Raw genomic sequence first — 15,947 nt, forward strand, 5'->3', positions numbered from 1 at the left:
TCATTTACAATATACTTTAGCCCAGTTGTTATATGCTGATATTGGCTTCCTGCTGACATACTTTTTGAGTTCCTCCTCCACCTCTCTGTTCTTGTCCTCCATCTTGGCCTTGGCCTGCAGCACAGCCTCCATCTCTCCCTGCAGCATCTCCTTCTCACAGGTCAACTCGTCCAGCTTCAGTATCAAGTCTTTGTTCACCACGTTCAGAGCATTCCTGGACACAAAAACAACATTTAAAATAATGCGTAAAATACTTTCCACTTGTTCTAACAGGAAGGATTGAGAAGATATCACATAAAAAAAAGTGAATGTACTAACTTTGTCTCAAGCAGCTGTGAATTCTCCTGAATTAGATTTTCAACTTCCCGGCCCATACCTGAACAGAGATGATGATTTAGTTTGAGTTTTATTACATTAAAACAACTGCATAAACGGATTCATATGCATCACTACAGATGATTTATAATAGGGTGGAAATCAAACAAGACACTACATAGTATGTGAAATATCTCCAAGTGAGATATTTGTCACTGTAGGTTTCACATCACACTAATCTACCACAAACACACAAAGCCACAGCACATGTCACATGACTGACAGGAGAAGGATGGATAGAGTGGGTGGGGTCTTACCAATCAAACTAAGGTCTGAGAAAACCATGCAATCCAAGTCAGGCGGAAAGAGCAAGGAAGAGAGAGAGAGAGAGAGAGAGAGAGAGAGATGCAGATATAGTGTGAGACAGTGGGATGACCAAAATGAAGAAGGAGCCAGAGCTAAACGTGTAGCTCTTGACTCCACCAGCTAAAGATGCTGCTGGGTCTCTAAAGCTAGTTAGATAAGACATTTGCAGAGAAGGAAAACAGGAAAACAAAGAGGGGCCAAAAAGAATTGAAACTGTAAAAAGAAAAGTTAGGCCGAAAAAGGAAGCATTGTACTCCATCATCCATGCACCAAACTGTCATTAGTAGGCTGCTAGAAACATGAAAACGTCACATTACTGAACCAACTGTATGCATATTGTTGATCAACATAATCAAGAAGAAGACTTGAGTAATGGATATGGCAGAAAGTAGAGGCAAAAGGGATATTACACAGGTTTTAAACTATGGAAAAGGTTTGAGGTCATACACACCAGAGTACTCCACTGGGTTTATGGACAAAAGCCAGAGGATGAGACACGGGAGAGAGAGAGGTGATGTTAACATGGGTACATGGCTAACAATGCGTATAACAGCTGGACCAAAGCAAGTGGTGTAACATTGTATCAAACAGCAGGCGATGGAGTAACGATGAGTTTTAAACTTGTACCATCAGGAGAGCAACAGCTGCTAGTCAAGCATAGAGTGCCGGTAAAAGTGCCTTATGGGTTTGTTTCAGAATTATTCACAGTTATTATTCAGTTAATTTGTATGTAAAACATTTAAATAATTCAACAAAATAAACAGTTTTAAATGATTAATTTGAGAAAATGCCTGATGTTATTTCATCTTTTCAACAAATCACCATGACATGAATCTTCACACAACATTCAAAACATTGGAAACTGTATAAAACTAATATGTATTAAATACTCAGAAAACAGAGAAAGACATTCAATATAATTCAGTGATTTTAAAATACTTCATAAAGACTAGACCACACAGAGCAGATGTATTGTTTACAGAGGATCTTACAGGATTGCTGCTGCAGGACTCCATTTCAATGCTGCTTGTTTCCAATGAAGATGGAATTTGTGACTCACCCAGCAGGTCGGCCCCATCATCCACATCCCCTATGAGTCCAGTGCCGGCTGACGACAGCTCTTCAAACAGAGACTCTGTGTTTCGGTCAAAGGCCAGGTTCTCAATCCCTTTAGTTGGAGTACTGGAAGAGCAGACGGAACAGGAGGTGATGTTATGCTACGTGCTAAGACTTTTCTTAAACCTGGCTAGACTGCATGTTCTCTACACTACCTGCCGGGCTTGTATCCAATGAGATCCATGTCCAGCTCAGGGGTGGACTCGATGATGTCCTGCATATCTGAGCTGTCCTCGTTTTCAGGTAAACCTGCGAGACAAGGAAGAGCAGGAAAGAAGGTTCATGAGCAAAACTCTGCAAAAACATGCACCAGGATCAGGATGTTTAGTAACAAGAATATGTTATAAAAAACACACTGTATGCCAAACCCCTATGTCGTAAAATATAGAGACCTAAATGAAAGCCACGAGACTAATGGAGGACTAATGAGTAGGGCTGCTCAATTAATCATATTTTAATCGCGATTACGATTATGGCTTGCAACGATTACGAAAACAACGTAATCGAAATAAAACGATTTTTTTTTTTATTATTACTTTTTTTTTTTTTTTTTTTCAGTTTAATTATACTTAAAGTTCAGGGTAACCAATTGTTCAAAACATACTGTTCAAAAAAAAATTCTCCAATAAATGTATGTTTTCAAAGTTAATGAATAATCGCAATTACAATTATTGACCCAAATAATCGAGATTATGATTTTTGCCATAATCGAGCAGCCCTACTCTCACTATCTCCCTATTCGCCACTATCTCCCTATTCTCTCACTAATGCATGATGTTTGACCCTACCCACTAACGTGGAGCCGGCCCCTGGTGCAGCCTGCACCTCCATGTTCTTACTCTTCCCATCGGCCCGCTCCATGTCCGAAGCTGTTGCTGGTGTGGCCGACTTGGATCCGTTAAAGTCCAACAGCTCGTCCTGCAATAAAAAGAAGCGTAATAACAACAGGAAAAACACTGACAGCCATTATAGGGGTCGGGTATAATGTCACAGTGCCAAAACGTTTACAAAATAAAATACAAAAAAACATTGGGAGAACAAAGATAACAACAGCATAACAACACAGATTACGATCAGACATTGAATACAGGCGCTAAACACAAACTAGGGAAGGTAAGATGTTCACTACAGACGCTACATGCAGTATGACACAAAACAAGAGTCCAATTTCTCTCAGCTCTTACATTGTGAAGAGCATGAGCATTATCTCAAGTAAAAATCTACCTCAACATTTTTTGTTTTTGCGAAATTGGATATTATGAAAAAAATAATTAGTTGAAAAACAAAAAGCTAAAGAACCATAAAACATTAAAGACAAAAGTTAAAGTTGGATCAAAGTCAGATGCAGAGAGAAAACATTAGCAACACAGTTAGCACACAAACACAGACAAGGAAGACCCCACACACAGATTGCGGGGGGGGGGGGCTTCACACGACGTTAACTGAAATTAGAAATGACCACAATCATAGCTGTCTATCTAAATCTAGTGCACAAACACAAACCCACATTATACTTAACAACAGACGAGTAAACAGAAACAACTGAAATATGAATCCACCCATCAAAAGACTTAATGTTACACAAATCCAGCAGTGACAGAAAAAGAAGACTATTGGAACGAATGATGCCATGTTATTGCACAATGAGTGATGCTACTGCTATGTTGAAGATCTGCATGAATGAAACAAAAATACAAAGAAGCATGTTTGATCTAAAAGTCATGCATTTAAAAGAAACAAATGATATCAAAGGCCAGATGCAACCATGCCGTTATTCATTTTTAAAAAGATTAACAATCAACCCATCTGTGACACAGCTGATGTTTTTTTGCACCAAGATTTTTTAAAAGACCTCATTGTGAGCTCATACAGGGCATGGTTGCATGTGGCACCATCTAGCGCAGGTGGTCTGTGAAGTGAGGTTCTATAAATGAACAAAGTGAGGCGAAGCTTTTGAAATGATGAAACAGCATAGTGTGGGGGGGGGGGGGGGACTACTGAAGCCCACACACACGCAAACACAGACGCCGCTGGTACTTCCGCCGCTCATCCAACTACCTTGCAGTCGTCTGCCATTGAATTCCCCCAAGTAGAGTCCTGCGCACTCTTACCCTCCCTTTCCTTCGGGGGGTCGATAAAGTCCAACTGCTTTTGGTGGGGGGGGGGGGGGGGGGGAGAGTAAGAATGAAGCTCACGTGTGCAGAAGCAGTTCAGCAGAAATGCATACACCCCAAAGTGTGCATGTCTGTGGTGTGATTGGAAACAGCGCTAACGTGTGTGTGTGTGTGTGTGTGTGTGTGTGTGTGTGTGTGTGTGTGTGTGTGTGTGTGTGTGTGTGTGTGTGTGTGTGTGTGTGTGTGTGTGTGTGTGTGTGTACATTGGTAGGTCAAAGAGTAGATTGTCAAGTTAAGAATTTTAAGGAATAGATGAATGGGTACATGTTAAATTCATTTTTGATTTAAAGTTAATTCATTTATTCTGTAAATAATTGTCTGCATATGATACCCCTTTAAAATACATATACTTTAAAAGTGTTCAATGTTAACATTTGTAAAGCTGAAACAATTAGTTGATCAATGTCTGTTTGGGTTTGATGTGTTTGTAGTAGCTGCTAAAGTAGCTTGGAGCAGAGATAAGAAGCGGCTAAAGAGGTCTCACTCGTGTTTCATTTTAATATACCAGATTTTTTTATTTTCAAGCTTTGACTCTTCAGCCCCAGCAGTCATTCGTGAGATTTGGTGCAAGCTTTATACATTTCTTTTCACTCAAGCAGTAGCATTTGTAATACCCATGACCTTTATACAAAGTTTGAGTGCAACTTTCATTGAAGTTGCTTTATCATTAAACCCTTAATGAGACAAAAAGCAGTGATTTAAAAACGATATAATAATGTCAGCTTTAATGGGATGTTCTTCGTTAAATGGCGCATATTGTGGATGAAGATTAGATCATGGCTGGCATGCGAGCATAAACAACTCATTGACTCATTTCGTCTCTTTAACTTGAAGCAACATCCATGTTGGTAAATAAGTATGACGTCACTGTCTGCATAGTACAGCCACTCATGTTCAAAAGGCCGTTAACAATAAGCGTCCTGTAGCGGTGATTACATAACAACTAATCACATCCCAGCTAGCCTTATTTCCCTGAGTGACTGGCTGCGAGCCATACAGCGGCATCACTCCCATCATGCATTGCGCCACAGAGCTGATGTCCCAGTTTTAACAAAGACTGTGCAGTGGGATGAAGTAACATAGTCACCCACCCTCCAGGTTTTAACTGCCACAGATACAAACATAACACATACGTCGAAATTATTTCAAGTCACTGTTTTGCATAGAAAACGGTTTCATTTGATCTGTAAGAACATAACCATAATAACGTCTAAATAATGACTTGTTTATTTAAGGCACTGTAACATGATCTGAAATCACTGAAAATAAACATATCACACAGCTTGGTATCATAATTTACAACTGCATGAAGTAGATAATTGTATTTATTCTGTTTGTGAATATTCATGTGAAACATTTAATGATCTGCTCCGACTGCTGCATCAAGAGAACAGACAAGTGTGCATATTCATCAATGGCTAAAGAGGAGGATGTCTAAAAACAGAGATGGCCTTGTCAGACGCCTACTGAAATACGCTTAAGCACACCGGAGCCTTATCAAAGGCTCTCTATTTTTAAATGGATCCAAAGCCAAAACGGCTCTATATTCTAGCACTGGCAGGATGTCTTGAAATGCTCAGCTAAGAAAAAGGGATTATAACTGTTATAGCAGAATGTTTATCACAGCGTATTTCTGGTATATTCATGAATGTCACATGGTATAAGCTACAGTATAGTGGACGGTGTGTTGTTCATTTGGTTTGCTGGAAGGAGGCACATCTATAGGCAATCAGCTGAAACCCTTCACCAGCAGTTGTATACATTGGCATGTGTGGTAGTAGCTAAATAAGGTCATGAAATCTGGGATCATGTAGAACTCAGAGGATGCAACATATATGAGTGTATAAGGTTGGAACATCTCTGCCACGTATGCTGTTTCAAGAGTGTGTTTGTGTGTGTTTTACACTATATACAGTCTATGGTTTTACATGTATAAAGCACATGAGATCTTTCTGGTCTTGGGGGGGGCAGTTCCGCGATTGGCTGCTGTGGCAGCAGGTGATGTACTCCCCATTATTGTTTGTTTATTGCAACAACTAAATAATAATTACTGATCAGCTATATCTGTGTTTGTGTTTTATTGATTCCTCTCCGTTTCATTCTTTCCTGTTGTGAGTGCTGGATCGCCACAACATAACCATATTCTTGACATGTTGGTATTGTATGTTGCTCATTTTGATCAAACTGCTAAATGATGCGAGGGTTCAGGTAGTACTTAATATTAAGGGATAAAAAAAATGTAATGCATATTTATTTATTTTGTATTCGATATCATGATAGTTTAGAGAGGACAATCAGAATTCAACATCTCACCGGAAAGGAGGCACATCTGATACCCTGGACCACAGATAAGGAGGGGGATACAGTAAATCATTTATCTTTCACTAAACTACATATCTGGAGTTCATGTTTCTGAAATCCCTGCAGTTTTCAGGCTGCTCTCAACTAGTCTGAGGAAGGCAGTAATGAACTCCTTGCGGAAAAGAGAAACACTAGAATAAGTCATCATTTTGGACCTATTGTGCGTCCACACCATATACAGTCTATGGTCCACACACTCACCTTGAGGCTGGCGTTGGAGCGCGCTGGGTCGGTGAACTTCCAGCCCTCGGTGCCCGGGGTCTCTGCTCTGGCCTGCGGGTTGGGGGTCAGCACAGTCGTGCCGCCAGCAGACGGGAAGACGCACAACGAAAGAGGCCGATCTTTCCTGGAGGGACATGAGTGTTTTGATTTGCAGGTTGTTTTCTTTTACTGGTAAACTTAACTTTTTATAAACTTTGAAAAGATATATGTATACTGAAAATACTATAAACGTTTTTTAAAAACTGCAACACTATTTAATGTAAAACTAAGCTTTCTCCTGCTGGAACTAAACTGGGAAATTGGTACAAACGTATTCAATAGTGAAACATAATTGTGAAAAATTATTTGAGCGCCCCCAAAAATAAGTTGTACTATAAATTGACATTAACTTGTTCACAGGTTTGGCTTGTATGTGGTGAGCCATGACAGAAAGGGTTCATCCTGAAAAGCAGAGCATTTAGGAAAAAGATGTCCATTTCAACAACATTTTTTTTCAGTTATTTGCAAGTTGGCACTTACTAATAACCAAGTGTCTGAAAAAACAAACAAATAGGGAAGCATCACATCAGCTGAAGCCTCTTCTTTATTTGTAATTAAAAAGAAAAATGGATATTGTGATGCATCGTCAATGCAAAGTATTTTACAACTCCCACAACCAACTCTCTAATTGTATAACCGTCTTTATGAGGTTAGCAAGTATTCTACCTGTTAGCTTCCCCATCTCTACCATCCATCCAATATGAAGCATAAAAACGTCAGTATCTAATGCGGCCTTACCTGACTCTGCCGACAGCGCTTGACTCTGAAGTCTCACTTATCTGCTGCAGTTTGATCCTCTCTACATGCTCCATATAGTTATGGATCATCTGCAGAAGTCAAAGCAAAGGTCCAGAGGACACAGTTGATGGAGGTGCTCAATAATTACAACTCGGCAACATTTATTTTCTTTTGTTCTTTGTCCTCACCTCTGTGTGTCGCTGATGCAGGGAGTTGAATTCTTTCTTTAGCTCCAATTCCCGTTCTTCTAACCTGGCAACTGAGACAGAACACAACCCAGGTCAGGATAGGCTGACTCATTTACAAGGCACATGACAAGGATCATACTTTGTCTATGAACTATTGTTCAATTAAAATAATACATCATTATCTTGTTGGTACACAAACCAAAAGTGTCATATGCACCGTTTTAAAAAAGGGGTTATGTTAAAGATTCTTTCTTGCCCAGTCATTTTGTGACGTGGCAGATTAAACCATAACATAACATAAAGTTTATACATGACAAATAATGAGCTTTAGAGATGCTGATTTCCCCCTCTGTCCCCTATGTAGGCTAAGTTAGGTTAGCCAGCTGCTGGCAGTAGCTTCAAATCCGCTGTACCATTGTACATTACATTACATTACATTACATGTAATTTGTTAGACGCTTTTATCCAAAGCAACTTACATACTCAATACTGTGGACAATCCCCACAGGAGCAATTTGGGGTGAAGTGTCTCAGGGACACAACGACATGCTGACTGCAGTGGGACTCAAACTTGCTACCCCCTGTTTCTAAGTATAGCACACTATCCACTGAGCCACAGCCTTCCAGCCTTGTAGTGAATTAAAAAGTGTGCATATCCCACTTGCAAAAGTCTGCTCTACCATGAAGGGACTGGGAAAGGCAGAGGGGGTAATCTCAAAAGTGTTTCAATGTTGGGCTCACTTGTGAAATGAAAAGAACCCTAATCCCTTATTAACACGTCAGGTCTAGCCTAAGCCACGCGGAGAGCTACTGCGACAGTCGGATATACAGCATGAAGGCTGGATACTATCAATTACAGCAGCTAAAGCTTCTGCACGTCGTGTGAGGATGTATTGCCTATGTGTGTATTTTGGCCTTACCCCGGGATGGAGACATGCATTGAAGTGAAGTAAGGAAGGACTTACACAGTGGAGACTAATCCCTCCTGTGTGTTCGCATTAGTGCTGTGCACGTTTGGCAAATCACTGAGTGGAGAAGCTGAATGTGCTGCTGAACATTAAGCCAATGATATTGATTTAATGAATAATTAATTTACCCTAAAAAGCTGTTTAACACTGAAAGATGTTTCGATTTGTAACACAAGTCCATAGAAAAGCCAACGGTGTGATTTCCCTGATTATCCATGAAAGTCCATTCAACCTGATGTTACACATCTTCTGGGAAGTCAAAAGGGTGAGATGTGTATATATGTTTAAATCTTCCTCATCAGATTATTGAATGCCTTTTACTTGGTCAGAGGATAACATGATGAAGCGCTACTGCTGTCTCATAAGCCATTAAAAAGGGCCTCACCGTGATTCAATTCATCTGTTATACAAAGCAGCGTCCTATATCCCAAAATAACTCAACATCAGGCACAATCTCTGATCCCACGGAACAGATAATGACACAAATTGAGATTGTGCCCAATGGGAGTGCAGTAAAACATGAATTGAACTACACATCCCAAAAAACTAAACTGGTAAATGATTGGTCTTTTCTGTGCCTAATAAATCTGAGCTATAGTGTAATTGTCCGTCATCAGATGTGGACTCTGTCCTCGATGCCTCAAGACGCACGAAGCTGACGGGCTGCACCATACAGTAATGAATGATTGACTACTCAATGGGAGTGGCAGAGGGTGGATTGAGCACTCAGTACATGAAGGTGTAGATTCAAGGATCTTATTCTTCAGAACAGACAAACCCTTAGCTACTTATGGCTGCTCTGCTTCACAATGGAAGAAAGTAATGCTGGCATTTCCTTCACTTTGACAGCTTTGTGTGAAAAAAAGACACATTTTTAAGCAGCTTTTTGTGTCGCTCTGTCACTAGGCACTGGACTGACCGGTCATTGTGTGAATCCACTCTTTCTAAGAAGACATATTGTGTGAGCCAATCACTTTGCCTCCATTCCTTAATCTACCAATAAGATGGGCGGTGATGCACTGTGGCATTAGGAGGACTTGAATAAAAGAAATCATATAATCCAATTACTGTTACACTCGAGGGAGAGTGTGAGTACGTACAGTTGTATAAGTGTAAGTGTGTGTGTGTGTGTGTGTGTGTGTGTGTGTGTGTGTGTGTGTGTGTGTGTGTGTGTGTGTGTGTGTGTGTGTGTAGAGAGACAAAGTAATCATAACAAGCCATGTGGAACATCAAACAAGTGAAGAAAGAGAGTAAAGAAATCCACAAAAGCAGAGGGGAGAAAGGAAAAGCCTTGTACATGGGAACACACGGATAACAAACAAAATCACACTGAGAACGTTTATTTTTATAGCAAGGAATGAAATGTTTCTTCAATGGAGAACAGTGGTTGTATTGAGAGCTATATGGTATTTTATAAATCATCGAATTGAATGTGCAGGGAAGTAGCTGTGTGTGTGTGCGTTGTGTTTGTGCTTACTCTGGTCTGCGTAGTTTTTGATCTTGAGTTCCAGTTGCCGCGAGTGGGACTCCATTCGGTCCACGCAGTTCTGCAGGTCTTTCTTATCCTGTTCATGAGTGTCCTCAAACTCAATGAACTTCTGCTCAGAGACGCACACAGAAACACAAACACACAGAGCATGGTCAGATTCATTGTCACCAGATCAGAAACCCAAAATCTAAATGCATTTGTTTTAAAAAAGGGCCCTATTCGGCTTTTTGGAGTTTTTCTTTTCCTGTAGTGTTTTATATAGGTTTGTATACATGGAAATGGTCTGCAAAGGCTATAATCCCAAAGTTTCCTCCAGAGGGACTTTCTCTCCCACACACTCCCTGTTGCCTAAAACACCTAGCTTGCAGTGGTTTACTCCTTAACAAAGTGACAGTGTTACCTTAAAAAAACTGGGAAGTTTTGAGAAACATTTTCAATTTATTTTTTTGACATTTGCTAAATATTATTGATGATAGAACAATCAGCAAATTCATCAATAATAAGAAATAATTGTAGCATTAGACACAGTGCATTACATCATTTTCACAACATGTAGGCTAGGGCTGTACGATATTGGAGAAAACTGACATTGCGATTTTTTCCCCCCCCTGCGATATATATTGCGATATCAAAACATACAGGAATTTAAGTTTTTTCCCCCGCAAACCATCCTTTCTTGAACTTTAATGCTATACAATTGGTATTTTTTTAACTATATTTAACCGGATTAAGGATTTTAGTCACGAACGTCTGGATCAGAGCAACAAGCTGAGCTAGCTCGGTTAGCAGCGCCAAACTGCCCTGGAGAAACACATGAAACTACTTTATTCAGTGTTTTTACCTTTAAATCACGGGGTCCGTTTGCTTTGGAGATTTGATTGTGGTTTGCTGTGCATGCAGAGCCTGCATGTCACTAACTCAAGTACCCCTGACATGAGAGCAAGTTTTCCTTTTGTAACAAGCAGCAAAATAATTCTAACGTGACGTGTTTGAGTTAATTTGCCTAATTAATATTGCAAGTCTTAAAAATAAAAATGTAAAACCATTTTTTTTTAAATCCCACGTCCACGCGATTATCATCACGACACGATATATCGTGCAGCCCTAATGTAGGCTACCATTGTAGGGGTGGATGTAAAGAAATGTCTGGTTCGTCATTAAAACAGAATTTAGATTTATCCGTTCATCCAGAAATTCCAGCTCCTTTGTGTTTCCTTCCGGTGTTTATGTGTCAGCGTCCACATCCTGTCCCTTTGAGAAAGCCAGGGTCCTAACAGGACATTACAATGTTGTTATACTAAGCTCAAGATTAAAGTGATCTTCGGCATAGTGTATTCATATTTGCTGATTAACAATGTATTTATATGCAGCAAATCTCATCAGTAGCAATCCCCATAGTCATAAAGTGATGATTGATGGTTTAGATAACGGATATTACAAAAGAAAGCCGGTTTGGAAGCAAGGGCAAACTGGAAAAGGCTGTGAATTACTTTTAATGTTATGACGAATGCTTCAGACTTTATTAAATGTAATGTCAGTCATTAATAAAAATAAGTAATTTGCAATGTGTCATTTCATGTCTATGTCTCGAAATTACAATGGAGACTAATGGAAACAGGAGAACAATAACAACAGAGCGGGATGAGAGGTTGATAATGTTGTCTTTTTTATGTCTGTGTGAAATCTATGAGACAAAAAGCCATGAATGGTCAAGAAGGTTTTGAAGAATCAATTAATCTGATCTGGAGTCAGCCTCCTAAAGAGTAAGAGGACACCCTACACTACACTACTCTGGAAATATGACAGGATCAGCCTGAGACACCAGAATTTGACACTCAAACCAAGGCAAAAAAAAAAGGGGAAAGGAATCAAAATGCAAGCTAGGGGAAGTTCCCTTTCTGCTTGTTTCTGACAAAGGATCACATGACCTGGAAGTAATATCTCCAACAGGCTCAGCCTATCCTTGCTCGCTCCTGCTCAGGGGAGTGGTCAAAGAGTCTTTCCCAGGACAAACCCCTCAACACTGTGCATTTAGATTTGACATGGTTACTATAACAAACGATGATGCGGTAGTAGTGGTATTCTGCAAGTGTATGGCTGTCACACTGCTTCAGTGTCACTGTGTGTGTGAAGGGGCCTACGACGTGTCCATAGCATACAAGAGCAAAGCAAGCAGGAACAGAAGGTCTGAGTCACATCACATTTTCCTTTGACATAAGAGCCAGGAGGCAGATTCACACATGCAAATCACACGAATGTGGCCATTGTTGCAGTCAAAACACAAGAAGCCTGAAATGTGACATGGCTGAGGCTGACACACACACACACACACACACACACACACACACACACACACACACACACACACACACACACACACACACACACACACACACACACACACACACACACACACACACACACACACACACACACACACACACACACACACACACACACACACACACACACACACACACACACACACACACACACACACACACACACACACACACACACACACACACACACACACACACACACACACACACACACCCCTTTCTATTTAGCCTTTTGCTAAAAAAATACAGCCATTTAGTTGAAAGGTGTTCCACATCATAATGTGTGTTTAGCAGCAGATGCTGACGTGATTTCATATTTGTAACAGTTGCATAATGTCTTACGTGGCTGAGGAGTAAGAATAAATAACAATCTGTAATCATCACCGCTTGGGTTTAGGAAAGTACACATTAATAACAGAAAGAATGACGGAAGATTTGAAGTTTGAAGATGTGAGGCATTTATGGTGAATCTAATGAGACAAGCTATGAAGTTGATTTAGATCCAACGTCTTTTTAAGCGTTAACCATACTTTGGACTAACAGGCAGGTGAGCCTCTGCTGCATTAAATCAGAGCTATTTTTATATCGCCATTGTTTATTATATCATCTTTTTTTCTATATCAAGTCTCAACTTTATGGGAGTGTAATATTCCTTTAAGTAAGGGAAACTGATCTCATCGTCTTTTTCCTCCATTAACCTGTTAAAGCAAGTTTGACTGGGTTCTGTGACTGTCTCCTGGCCTAGGGGCAATTGGAGCGAAGTGACCAGCTTTGAGTGTAGATGACACACATTATCCTGAATACACTCTTGTGCTCACTGTGAAGTTTTCTGCCTGATATGGGCGGATGCTGTGTGAGGTATGAGAGATAGTCTATCAATTGGATAGTCTCTGTGTTTGATCGTGCAGTGTGATGGTAGTGGAGGTTATGCTCATCATAAGGGCATAGCTTGGGTGAAGCACTTCCTATTACAAGCAAATCTCTCATCATTGTGACTGCTTGTCTGTCTGTTATCGTGTCCCCGTATGTTTTTTTAACTTATGAGACTGAAATGCTCCAAAAAGCTGAGTCACATCATATGCAGTTGCCAGGTTATCACAGGCTTTACTTCACTCTCTGATGCAAAATGCGAGCTGGTAGTTAAAGATATATTTGACAGAGAGGGGATTATCTTGTTAGAAAAACACTTCTGTAACTTGTCCGGTAGAAAGAACTCCCATCCCACTATGACACAGAGCTAATACAAAGACGGGGCCATTTAAGCTAGCCATGACACTGCCTTGTTTACATCACCGTGTCAGGACGGTGGGGATGCTGCCAGGCCACGTGTATACGGTGAATTAATCCAGGGATGCAGGGAGGGACAAACACCTGAAGCAGCCCCTGTTTCCTCCCCTTAAGGGTCGTTTTTCCCCAGCTCCATTCAACTCACCTCCTCTGCATGTTTCCTCAGCGCTTTCTCCCGCTCGTACTGTGTGATGAGCTGCTCGTTGTCCTCCTTCAACAGCTCCAGCTCCACTTCGTGCTCCTGGTTCTCCGCGAACACCGAGTCCAGGTTCTCCAGCACAGCCACCACCAGCGGCATCAGCTCCTTCACCACGTCCTCGTCGTATTTACCGATGAGCCTCTCGAACTCGCGGTAGATGGAGTTGGCCAGGCCCGACACCCGCTCAGACATCACCGCTGATGTCCCCGGGTCGTCCTGGTACACAACTCCGTCTTCCAGCTCCATTTTAGTCCTCTCCTTTTCAGCAAACTGGACCAATATGGGCTATTCCGCCTTACCCCGCCACTATGAATAATGTTATCCGCCTTATTGAAAGCAGCCTTTTTTTAAATACAAATTGAGGACATATACACGGCTGGACGATGTAAAATAGGCTACGTGGATTCCTTCCTATTTTCCCCTCACTTGTCCCATGCTGCTTTCAAATGCTCCTCAAAAGCTTTTACTTCACAGTTCTACTGGAAAACCGATATCACACGTCAAATGATAAAGCTCTAAAGTTAAATATACATCTTTTATTATATTCTGGTGGTAAAATAAACAAATCTTATACTAATATTTAATTGTAATGTTGTAATCATAAGGATTTTTGGTGCAACAGTAACAAAACAAACAGGAGATTTGTCAGAAAAATATTAAATAAGTATAAGTAGCCTGATATTTCCCAATGCATTTATAATTTTACACAGGATAACATATGCATAACATCAGTTGGGATCTTATAAAGAATCAAGAGCTGTTCCTTGTTGGAAACTCGTATATTTTTCATCTAGGTAGCAAGATTTCCGACGGTTCTTGAAGCCACCATCACAACAGCTGAGTCGTTGAACAGATCATGTGACGACGTTACGTCATGCTAACGTAATTATTATTTGACACAAACGTGATCTTTTTTATTTTTCAAATACATTCATTTCAACAGTATATTATTTTACAATCCTATACTCAAATGGGGCGCCTTTACCCTGAAGCTTTGCATAGGCCTATTTTTTTATTTCATGGATACATACCTTCAAATGTCCTCTCTTTCAAAATTACAAACATTAGTTTAGTAAAGTGTGTGTAAAAATACAAATAAATAAATAAACGGAGACCGACGACAAATTCATTATTTTCTTTATGTGGTTTTACCTGCTGAACAGTACTGTAGTAACATGTTTAATGTACACCAAAAACCAAAGCCAAAAACTTTGCAATCAGTGACAGGTACGGGTCGGCATATGAAATTATTAGATTAAAACCATTTTACTTTCCAACGAAATTAAGTATTTTACCTACTAATGTACAGATTATCTATAACCTGGAGACAGAAAGACAAATTAACACCTGAATAAACAAAACTCTACGGGGCAATTTGGACATTTCACAGGTCTGGTCGATTGAACATTAGTTAACAACACGTTATTTTTCTCCATCAGAAAAACACTATGGAATACTTTTTGAATATTCACTTGTGACTTTAATATTTTTGTTAGGGCACAAAACTTTGGATTCATGATGGCTAAACTGTCCTCATAAAACAAATGGAAAAAAGTGCAGGAGAAGGAAAGGTTTAAGATGAACGTCAGGGAAATCAACACAAGACAGGAAGTTAACACGGAACACTCAACGCATCCGGGTATTTTCCCGCTTCACAAGGCCATGCCCCTCTTGGGTGAAAACCTATGGTGAAAACACTTGCTGTCATTTCAATGGCGGGCAGTAAATACAGATTCTGAAGTTTTTTGCCAATCATATAGAACAATGCATAACAGCCTTTTTAATCTATAATGAGCCCAATTATGATTGTTACAAGCTGGCTCTGCTTGTAACACAAGGACAACAGTTCCACACAGGAGTTGCCCAAAACAATCATTTATTTTACCTAACAGTGTCTACAACCAACAATAAAACAAACAGAAGAGCGGTGTCCTGCTGCACCGAGCAGGGCAGCTGAGAGAGAGCGAGAGCCTGTTCTGCAGCCCTCTTATATCCTGGAATCAAGGGCCACAGGTGGGTCCCATCACTGCTGATTACAACAAACACACAGGTTACAACAGCACCACTGATGGACCACCACCTGATGGACAACCACAGGGTTGTCACCCCCTCCCTCCCCCCCCCCCCCCCCCCATAAAAGAAG

The 15,947-nt window shown here is 40.4% G+C and overlaps 1 protein-coding gene across 6 annotated transcripts in view; it reads right to left on the minus strand.

Annotated features, from left to right (window-relative positions):
* Positions 1 to 14,244, minus strand: part of spag9a (sperm associated antigen 9a) — a 29,530-nt gene extending 15,286 nt beyond the window's left edge. The window contains exons 1-12 of one of the 6 annotated variants that reach the window (XM_079646457.1): positions 13,751 to 14,244; positions 9,965 to 10,085; positions 7,520 to 7,590; positions 7,332 to 7,420; positions 6,534 to 6,678; positions 3,856 to 3,942; positions 2,586 to 2,715; positions 1,953 to 2,046; positions 1,742 to 1,863; positions 633 to 647; positions 319 to 376; positions 62 to 214 (exon numbers count right to left, since the gene is read on the minus strand). In XM_079646457.1, the coding sequence (XP_079502583.1) occupies positions 62 to 214; positions 319 to 376; positions 633 to 647; positions 1,742 to 1,863; positions 1,953 to 2,046; positions 2,586 to 2,715; positions 3,856 to 3,942; positions 6,534 to 6,678; positions 7,332 to 7,420; positions 7,520 to 7,590; positions 9,965 to 10,085; positions 13,751 to 14,050 (1,385 nt within the window). In that variant the 5' untranslated portion in view covers positions 14,051 to 14,244. Of the gene's footprint in view, positions 1 to 61; positions 215 to 318; positions 377 to 632; positions 648 to 1,132; positions 1,145 to 1,741; positions 1,864 to 1,952; positions 2,047 to 2,585; positions 2,716 to 3,855; positions 3,946 to 6,533; positions 6,679 to 7,331; positions 7,421 to 7,519; positions 7,591 to 9,964; positions 10,086 to 13,750 lie in introns of all 6 variants that reach the window. The other 5 variants (XM_079646458.1, XM_079646455.1, XM_079646456.1 and 2 more) reach the window with 5 other exon arrangements.
* Between the last annotated feature and the right edge of the window lie 1,703 nt (positions 14,245 to 15,947).

Source organism: Notothenia rossii, assembly GCF_949606895.1.
Source record: "Notothenia rossii genome assembly, chromosome: 8".
NCBI lineage: Eukaryota > Metazoa > Chordata > Actinopteri > Perciformes > Nototheniidae > Notothenia > Notothenia rossii.